Genomic DNA, 10,000 nt, shown 5'->3' on the forward strand with positions numbered 1-10,000 from the left:
CTCCGGACCCCACCGTTAACATGGAGGCTCGGCCGAGCGTGTTCATGTCCGTGTGGAGAGGAGAATAAGCCTCATCTTCCACAGGAAGGAAGGATTGGACATGTTGACATCCGGGACGCCCCTATACACATGAGATAGTCGGCGGTTTCACCGGACTCTTCTCTAAGGTGTCTGGACACCCGCTTGTAGTGTCCGGGGGGCTGCGTGTGACCTTTCATGCGTGTAGCTTGCGGTTGCCCCCACGTTCTGCACATTCCGGCAGTGTACATTGTGTATTGTGTTGCTTTTTATTGTTTTGCCGTGTACATTGAGCTTTTTATTGTGGTCTCTCCTTCATGTTCACCTGTTCTGAACCCAATCCTGTCTCTCTTCCCTGCATTTCAGTCCGAGCTCCGGCATGGTCCGTTTTACTATATGAAGCAGCCGCTCACCACAGACCCTGTTGATGTTGTACCGCAGGACGGCCGCAATGACTTCTACTGCTGGGTCTGTCACCGGGAAGGACAAGTCCTGTGCTGTGAGCTCTGCCCCAGAGTGTACCATGCTAAGTGTCTGAAGCTGAACGCTGAGCCGGAGGGGGACTGGTTTTGTCCTGAGTGTGAGGTGAGGCGCCACGTGTCGGCGGCTCAGAGGGACCCAACTTACCCATGTGTCAGATTACCTGTTCTCTTCTCATGTCTCTGGCTTATTGTGGGGAGCGTCGCTGTCAGCACAGTCCTACAGTCCTGGACACTTGTACTCCAGCAATGGGGGGCTCTTTGTAAAGTGTCCGTACACGATCTTTTCATCCGATGTGACCGGCTAATGATTGGATGGTGGAGGGAGGATTGGATGTACCCAGCGTCCTAGAAGTCGTTGTCCCATATAGTTAGCGATCCTTCCCTTCTCCTATAGTGATCCGGTGGTGTCACTGGAGCGTTCTCGTAGGGTGGTTGCATGTTTAGTAGGAGGATATGACGTGTGGCGGCAGAGGTTCTCCTCTTCTAGGGGCATCGCTGAGCCGTAGTAGTGACCGGGACCTGCTGGCTATGTAGTGGTGGAGGTGCTCCGGGTGGGCAGGGTCTCGGGGAGGGTTGGGGTCTTTATTCTTTGCTAGTGATGTGTTTTATATTTCCAGAAAATCACAGTTGCAGAATGCATAGAGACCCAGAGTAAAGCAATGACTATGTTGACCATAGAGCAGCTCTCGTACCTGCTGAAATTTGCACTACAGAAGATGAAGCAGCCGGGGGTAAGTTTTCCTCTGCGGGTCCTACATTTAATGGCAACATATATATTTTTTTATTTAATATTTTGAAAACCAACGTCAAAGATGGCGCAAAGCAACACCAAGGGGGGTGAGAGGGGGACAGTATAGGGTTTGGGTGCATCAAGGTACAGATTGTCTGCCATATTGCGGTTACGAGCTCGGCTGATGGATTTGCAATCTGTGGATGCCGACTGAGAAAAATAAAAGGTAAAGTGACCATTTCTCAGTATGAAGTTGGCCGCTGGTTCTAGTCTAAAGGTTGACGAGTACAGAATGTTCCTGTGTTGCGTGTTTCGTATGATTAGATCACCAGTAAAGGGGTTTTCCGAGTTTACACTTATGTGTCAGTGTTTTATAACCCCGGAGTGTGATTACATTTACTGTATGAATATTGGCCCCGTTTCCTGATGCTGCATGGGGCACATGACTGGTGACGCTCTCTTTACCAGCCGTATACCCATCACATGGTCAAACTGTTACAGGTTTCTGCCTGGTAGACGACGCGTCACTAGTGACGGGCTGTTCTGTTATACATCCAGGAACGAGCATGCGGACAAGCGAGAGAACAGCCGGGACCCCGCATGCCGTCTACCAGGCAGAAACCTGTAACAGTTTGACCATGTGATGGGTATACGGCTGGTAAAGAGTGACGTCACCAGGCATGCGCCCCATGCAGCATCAGGAAACGGGGCCAATATTGATACAGTAAATGCATCACGAATGTAATCACACTCCGGGGTTATAAAGCACTGACACACAAGTGTAAACTCGGAAAACCCCTTTAAGAAAGCGTTCACTCCCATATATTAAGAAGTTGCCGTCATCTGAAGATCACGGATTGTGTTTGCACCCTTTATCATGGGAGATGGGGAGACAAGGAACATGACAACGTTTTGTCGGCTTACACATAAGTTACTACAAGTTTTGCTGAAGTTTGTACAAAAGTCACAATAATAAATACCAACACCCTAAAATGACATCTTTAAAAAGTGCACCGAACAGGAAGAGAAGGGTAGTCCGACGTCTCCAATATATCCAGTCCACCTGAATGTTGGCACAAGTTTTCTATCTCTCTCTATATATATATATATCCACTTCTATATCTCACCTGAGACCAGCTCGTCACGGTCACCCCATTGGATGTAAACCAGAATATCTCCAGTCACTGACAACAAACAGAGATGGGTTTTCCCATGAGAGACATTTATGACATATCCTGTGGATGTCATACATGTCAGATAGATGCAGGTCTCACCTCTCTCCAGAACGCCCCTACACCCCGTCCTACTGCTCTGTGTTGCGGCAGAAACAGGTGAATTCCGGCCATGAGTAGGTCGCATGCTATGATGCTTCCATAAGTCCCATAGACCTCACTGGTAGTTACAGAAGCAGCAAAGCATCCGACCTACGCGGTTTCCTAATTCATGGCCGGAATTCACCTGCTTCTGCCGCAACACAGAGCAGTAGGACGGGGTGTAGGGGCCGTTCTGGAGAGAGGTGCGGTGTCCAGGGTTGGGACCCGCATCTATCGGACATGTATGACGGGAGAGAGGTGAGGTGTCCAGGGTTGGGACCCGCATCTATCGGACATGTATGACGGGAGAGAGGTGAGGTGTCCAGGGTTGGGACCCGCATCTATCGGACATGTATGACGGGAGAGAGGTGCGGTGTCCAGGGTTGGGACCCGCATCTATCGGACATGTATGACGGGAGAGAGGTGAGGTGTCCAGGGTTGGGACCCGCATCTATCGGACATGTATGACGGGAGAGAGGTGAGGTGTCCAGGGTTGGGACCCGCATCTATCGGACATGTATGACGGGAGAGAGGTGAGGTGTCCAGGGTTGGGACCCGCATCTATCGGACATGTATGACGGGAGAGAGGTGAGGTGTCCAGGGTTGGGACCCGCATCTATCGGGCATGTATGACGGGAGAGAGGTGAGGTGTCCAGGGTTGGGACCCGCATCTATCGGACATGTATGACGGGAGAGAGGTGAGGTGTCCAGGGTTGGGACCCGCATCTATCGGACATGTATGACGGGAGAGAGGTGAGGTGTCCAGGGTTGGGACCCGCATCTATCGGACATGTATGACGGGAGAGAGGTGAGGTGTCCAGGGTTGGGATCCGCATCTATCGGGCATGTATGACGGGAGAGAGGTGAGGTGTCCAGGGTTGGGACCCGCATCTATCGGACATGTATGACGGGAGAGAGGTGAGGTGTCCAGGGTTGGGACCCGCATCTATCGGACATGTATGACGGGAGAGAGGTGCGGTGTCCAGGGTTGGGACCCGCATCTATTGGACATGTATGACGGGAGAGAGGTGCGGTGTCCAGGGTTGGGACCCGCATCTATCGGACATGTATGACGGGAGAGAGGTGCGGTGTCCAGGGTTGGGACCCGCATCTATCGGACATGTATGACGGGAGAGAGGTGAGGTGTCCAGGGTTGGGACCCGCATCTATCGGACATGTATGACGGGAGAGAGGTGCGGTGTCCAGGGTTGGGACCCGCATCTATCGGACATGTATGACGGGAGAGAGGTGAGGTGTCCAGGGTTGGGACCCGCATCTATCGGACAGGTATGACGGGAGAGAGGTGCGGTGTCCAGGGTTGGGACCCGCATCTATCGGACATGTATGACGGGAGAGAGGTGCGGTGTCCAGGGTTGGGACCCGCATCTATCGGACATGTATGACGGGAGAGAGGTGAGGTGTCCAGGGTTGGGACCCGCATCTATCGGACATGTATGACGGGAGAGAGGTGTGGTGTCCAGGGTTGGGACCCGCATCTATCGGACATGTATGACGGGAGAGAGGTGAGGTGTCCAGGGTTGGGACCCGCATCTATCGGACATGTATGACGGGAGAGAGGTGAGGTGTCCAGGGTTGGGACCCGCATCTATCGGGCATGTATGACGGGAGAGAGGTGAGGTGTCCAGGGTTGGGACCCGCATCTATCGGACATGTATGACGGGAGAGAGGTGAGGTGTCCAGGGTTGGGACCCGCATCTATCGGACATGTATGACGGGAGAGAGGTGCGGTGTCCAGGGTTGGGACCCGCATCTATCGGACATGTATGACGGGAGAGAGGTGAGGTGTCCAGGGTTGGGACCCGCATCTATCGGACATGTATGACGGGAGAGAGGTGCGGTGTCCAGGGTTGGGACCCGCATCTATCGGACATGTATGACGGGAGAGAGGTGAGGTGTCCAGGGTTGGGACCCGCATCTATCGGACAGGTATGACGGGAGAGAGGTGCGGTGTCCAGGGTTGGGACCCGCATCTATCGGACATGTATGACGGGAGAGAGGTGCGGTGTCCAGGGTTGGGACCCGCATCTATCGGACATGTATGACGGGAGAGAGGTGAGGTGTCCAGGGTTGGGACCCGCATCTATCGGACAGGTATGACGGGAGAGAGGTGCGGTGTCCAGGGTTGGGACCCGCATCTATCGGACATGTATGACGGGAGAGAGGTGCGGTGTCCAGGGTTGGGACCCGCATCTATCGGACATGTATGACGGGAGAGAGGTGAGGTGTCCAGGGTTGGGACCCGCATCTATCGGACATGTATGACGGGAGAGAGGTGCGGTGTCCAGGGTTGGGACCCGCATCTATCGGACATGTATGACATTTCCTGTGGATAGGTCATAAATGTCTCTGATGGGAAACCCCTGTAATAATGGGAAGCTCCTAAAACACTAAGTTGTTAGAAATTTTAGAACATTCCATTAAAACAATGATTACACTTCATTTTACTGGAAACCTCTTTAACCCGTTAGTGGCCGGCCCATCGTGTTTCTACGTCGGTCACTAACGGGCCTTATTCCGATGCCATAGACTTTTTACGTCGCGGCATCGGAATAAGTAAACAGAGCAGGGAGCCGTCAGATCTCCCTGCTCTCCGGTGCTAGAGGCAGCTGAGGGCTGGGGGCGTCCCTGCTCTGCCGGGTGAGATCGATATTAGTATCGATCTCACACGTTTAACCCCTCAGATGCGGTGCTCAATAGTGTGCACCGCATCTGAGTTGTTTTGGAGGGAGGGAGGGAGCTCCTCCTCTCCCCCACCGACACCCGGCGATACGATCGCCGAGTGTCTGTGTCTCTAATGGCAGCCGGGGGCCTAATAAAGGCCCCCAGGTCTGCCTGGAGTGAATGCCTGCTAGATCATGCCGGAGGCCTGACCTAGCAGATGCCTGTCCGTGTTAAACGGACAGGCAGTAATACACTGCAATACAAAAGTATTGCAGTGTATTATAAATGCGATCGCATATTGTAGTCCCCTAATGGGACTAGTAAAAAAGTGAAAAAAAAGTTTAATAAAGTTAATGAAAAAAAAATGTGAAAAAAAAATGAAAAACCCAGCTTTTCCCCTCACAAAATGCTTTACTATTAAAAAAGCAAAATAAAGTTAAAAAGTTACACATATTTGGTATCGCCGCGTCCGTAACGACCCCGACTATAAATCTATAATATTATTTAACCCGCACGGTGAACTCTGTAAAAAAATTAATAAAAAACTATGGAAAAATTGCTGTTTTCTGTGAACACTGACCTTAAAAAAATTTGATAAAAAGTGATCAAAAAGTCGCATCTACTCCAAAATGGTACCAATAAAAACTACAAGTCGTCCCGCAAAAAAAAAGCCCTCATACAACCGCATCGGCGGAGCAATAAAAAAGTTACGGCTCTTCAAATACGGAGACACAAAAACAAGTCATTTTGAAAAAAATGCGTTTTTACTGGGTAAAAGTAAAACATACAAAAACTATACAAATTTGGTATCGCTGCAATCGTAACAACCCGCTGAATAAAGTTATTGTGTTCTTTATATCACACGGTAAACGGCGTAGATTTAGGACGCAAAAAAGAGTGGCGAAATTTCAGATTTTTTTTCTATTCCCCCCCCCCCCCCAAAAAAAGTTAATAAAAGTTAATCAATAAATAATATGTACCTAAAAATGGTGCTATTAAAAAATACAACTTGTCCCGCAAAAAACAAGACCTTATACAGCTATGTCTACGCAAAAATAAGAAGGTTATAGCTCTTGGAATGCGACGATGGAAATTCGTAAAAAATAGCCTGGTCATTAAGGGGTTAAAGACTTGTCAATGATTCTATTGTCTGCACACCTTGTATACATAGAATGTGAGGGAGCTGGAAGCCGGCGGTGTGCTCTGTGGGGGTCACTCTGCTCTGTCGTCCTCCGCTCTGTGGGGGTCACTCTGCTCTGTCGTCCTCCGCTCTGTCGCCCTCCGCTCTGTCGCCCTCCGCTCTGTCGCCCTCCGCTCTGTCGCCCTCCGCTCTGTCGCCCTCCGCTCTGTCGCCCTCCGCTCTGTCGCACCCCGCTCTGTCGCACCCCGCTCTGTCGCACCCCGCTCTGTCGCACCCCGCTCTGTCGCCCTCCGCTCTGTCGCCCTCCGCTCTGTCGCCCTCCGCTCTGTCGCCCTCCGCTCTGTTATACTCCAGGCATCGTGTAATATATCACTTCATGGCTGTGGTCACATAATAACTTTGCACGTTTGGTTTCACAGACAGAACCCTTCCAGAAGCCGGTGTCACTGGAGCAGCATCCGGATTACGCAGAATATATATTTAATCCTATGGATCTCAGTACACTAGAAAAGGTCAGACCCTTCATTCCGTTTATCTGCTCGGTGAGCCCCCCAAACTTCTTAGAAGCACAGCTCTGCCTTATGGAAGGGTCATGTGACCCGTCACAGCACTGCTGATTGGCTGAGATTCCTGATGGCGTGGTCCTATATAACAGGCTGATGGTCCCTTCATGAGGCCGTGTGTTCTCTGGTTCTATCATGAAGGGCCCATCCTAGTGACCGGATCCGCTGTGAGGGTGGTAACACGCTATGCGGAAACCCTGCAGATTTTCCACAAATCCGAAGCGTAATAGAGTAACAGCCGTGATCACATCTCAGCCACAAAGGCCGGAAAATATCTGCCGAAGAAATGTTCATAAATTGACCTGCGGTTTTTGAAGCTGCAACTTTTGCCCATTGAATTCAATGCGGAGGTAAAAGCCGCAACAAAAAGCTTTGTTGTGAATTTTGCGGCCGAAACGCTGCCATTCCGCGCAATAATTACTAATGAAAAAATAAAAAAATGTAATATTTAATTTCACATTTCTAAAGTTGACACTTACCCCCTGCCGTAGTCCTAGCGATGTGATTTTTGGCCTCCTGGGATGACCTTTCATACCATGTGACTGCTGCCTCCAATAAAAGACTGCAGGGGTCACATGGACTTCAGCGTCATCGCAGGAGGAGAGGGATGCGTCGCCATGACTACTGCCGGGGTAAGTATAAACTTTTTTTTTTATTATTCCTGCAGGATTTCCGCAGCGGACGTGTCACCTGACATGCCAGGCGGAATTCCCCGCAGCTGCCGGACGGGTACACCTTGTACCTTCACAATCATTTCTTATTATTTCATGTGTCGCTGCGGTTTCCTTTTTCTCTTGCACTTTGCGTCTTCCCATCTGTAAATGATGTTTGGTTTTTTTCCCTTTTTTACAGAATGTTAAAAAGAAAATGTACGGTTGCACAGAAGCCTTCCTGGCCGATGCCAAATGGATATTACATAACTGCATTATATACAATGGGGGTGAGCCGTGTTTAATCTAAGGCTTTAACATTGCACTAAGAATATTGACGCTCTGGTGCCGTCTGTATCACTGCAGGGATGGCGGCTCATATGTAATGCTTATTGGTGTTCAGATGAAGGTGATCCATCTTTATACAGATCTTTTGCATTAACCCTCGTGTGTATGTAAATGCTGGGGCTGTACCCAGAAGAGCTTCAACTAGATTAGTGTAAAACTGGTGAAGTGTTGGGACATGTACACGCCGTCACAGCAGCTTAATCTGTCTCCACTCACTCCATCTTGTACTCACCTTCTTCTCCGGATGCAAATTGAGCAAAAATCACACCCCAACACAGTCCACACATCCCAGCCGCACATCCCAGCCGCACATCCCAGCCGCACATCCCAGCCGCACATCCCAGCCGCACATCCCAGCCGCACATCCCAGCCGCACATCCCAGCCACACATCCCAGCCACACATCCCAGCCACACAACCCACTGCTACCACTCATCGAATATGGTGCACACTGGTCTCCAGCAGTAAAAGGGTTAACACGCGCTGTAGAACATACCAGGACCAAACTTATTAACGCTTTAATAGAAGAGGTGAAGTCCTTACAAAAAGCTTTTCCTGCCGACTCCCCATACACGCCCGATCAGCCGCCAGTGTTTCCGCCAGACTCGCCCATACACGGGTGCTCGGCCAAGCGTGCGTGTGTTTTCCACAGGGAGAAGTCAGAAAGCCGCTGCCAGACTCCTCGCAAACAAAAGTATCGACATGTTGAAATCCAGCAGCCCAACCCTTCCCTCCCCTCCCCCTACCCGCCTCTCCCCCTTCCCGCCTCTCCCCCTCCCCTCCCCCTTCCCTCCTCTCCCCCTTCCCTCCTCTCCCCCTTCCCTCCTCTCCCCCTCCCCCTTCCCTCCTCTCCCCCTTCCATCCTCTCCCCCTCCCCTCCCCCTTCCCTCCTCTCCCCCTACCCTCCCCTCCTCTCCCCCTCCCCTCCTCTCTCCCTCCCCTCCTCTCTCCCTCCCCTCCTCTCTCCCTACCCTACCCTCCTCCTTCCCTCCTCTCCCCTTCCCTCCTCTCCCCCTTCCCTCCTCTCCCCCTTCCCTCCTCTCCCCCTTCCCTCCTCTCCCCCTTCCCTCCTCTCCCCCTTCCCTCCTCTCCCCCTTCCCTCCTCTCCCCCTACCCTCCCCTCCTCTCCCCCTCCCCTCCTCTCCTCCTCCCCTCCCCTCCTCTCCCCCTCCCCTCCCCTCCTCTCCCCCTCCCCTCCTCTCACCCTCCCCTCCCCCTACCCTCCTCTCCCCCTACCCTCCTCTCCCCCTACCCTCCTCTCCCCCTACCCTCCTCTCCCCCTTCCCTCCTCTCCCCCTACCCTCCCCTCCTCTCCCCCTCCCCTCCTCTCCCCCTTCCCTGCTCTCCCCCTTCCCTCCTCTCCCCCTACCCTCCCCTCCTCTCCCCCTACCCTCCTCTCTCCCTACCCTCCCCTCTCCGCTCACCCTCCTCTCCCCCTACCCTCCCCTCCTCTCCCCCTCCCCTGATTCTCCCCTTCCCCTCCCCCGACGTTTGCTGTTGGGAGTGTCAGGACGCCGCCATACACATTAGATGGTTGGCCGGTACAGTCGTCAGAGACTTCTGCTTCCCGGGGGGCAGCTACACAATGGATATATCTGACCCCAACCATGTCATCTGGTCATTGGCTACATCATGTTTTTACACCTTCAGTCTCCTTGTCCGGTTTCCAAAGCCACTCGATTGTTCATTAGGCAAATGACTTGTTTGACTGGGCAGCGCGGTGATAAGGGGGGCGACGACCAGGAATATTAAGCGGTTCATTGCCCCCTATTCACATCAATATGGCCTCTTAGTTTGAATAGACTGATGACCATTTGCACAAGTTGTGAAGCTACAAGGACCAGGCCTGACGTGTCAGAAGTCCCGCTCTGTCCCTCCGACGGCTTTGGATCTGCCAGACAGGATACATTGTCACAAACCAGATGCAATACAAATTCCTGGCCACTTCAAAGGGCTTTTCTCTTCACAAAATGAACTCTGTTGTTGCCAGTTCCATATAATAACGGATCCCCTTCATTCCCATCACCTGCTGCCGCTCACACACAGACCATTCCCCAAATCATGTGGAGGGACA

At 52.0% G+C, this 10,000-nt stretch overlaps 1 protein-coding gene across 4 annotated transcripts in view; it reads left to right on the forward strand.

The window, feature by feature from the left end:
- Window positions 1–387: 387 nt before the first annotated feature.
- Window positions 388–10,000, forward strand: part of ZMYND8 (zinc finger MYND-type containing 8) — a 34,614-nt gene continuing 25,001 nt past the window's right edge. For all 4 annotated transcript variants that reach the window (XM_075845799.1, XM_075845801.1, XM_075845800.1 and 1 more), the window contains exons 1-4: window positions 388–603; window positions 1,118–1,231; window positions 6,786–6,878; window positions 7,782–7,869. In XM_075845799.1, the coding sequence (XP_075701914.1) occupies window positions 415–603; window positions 1,118–1,231; window positions 6,786–6,878; window positions 7,782–7,869 (484 nt within the window). In that variant the 5' untranslated portion in view covers window positions 388–414. The remainder of the gene's footprint in view (window positions 604–1,117; window positions 1,232–6,785; window positions 6,879–7,781; window positions 7,870–10,000) is intronic.

The sequence above is a fragment of the Rhinoderma darwinii genome, chromosome 13 (assembly GCF_050947455.1).
Source record: "Rhinoderma darwinii isolate aRhiDar2 chromosome 13, aRhiDar2.hap1, whole genome shotgun sequence".
NCBI classification, from domain to species: domain Eukaryota; kingdom Metazoa; phylum Chordata; class Amphibia; order Anura; family Rhinodermatidae; genus Rhinoderma; species Rhinoderma darwinii.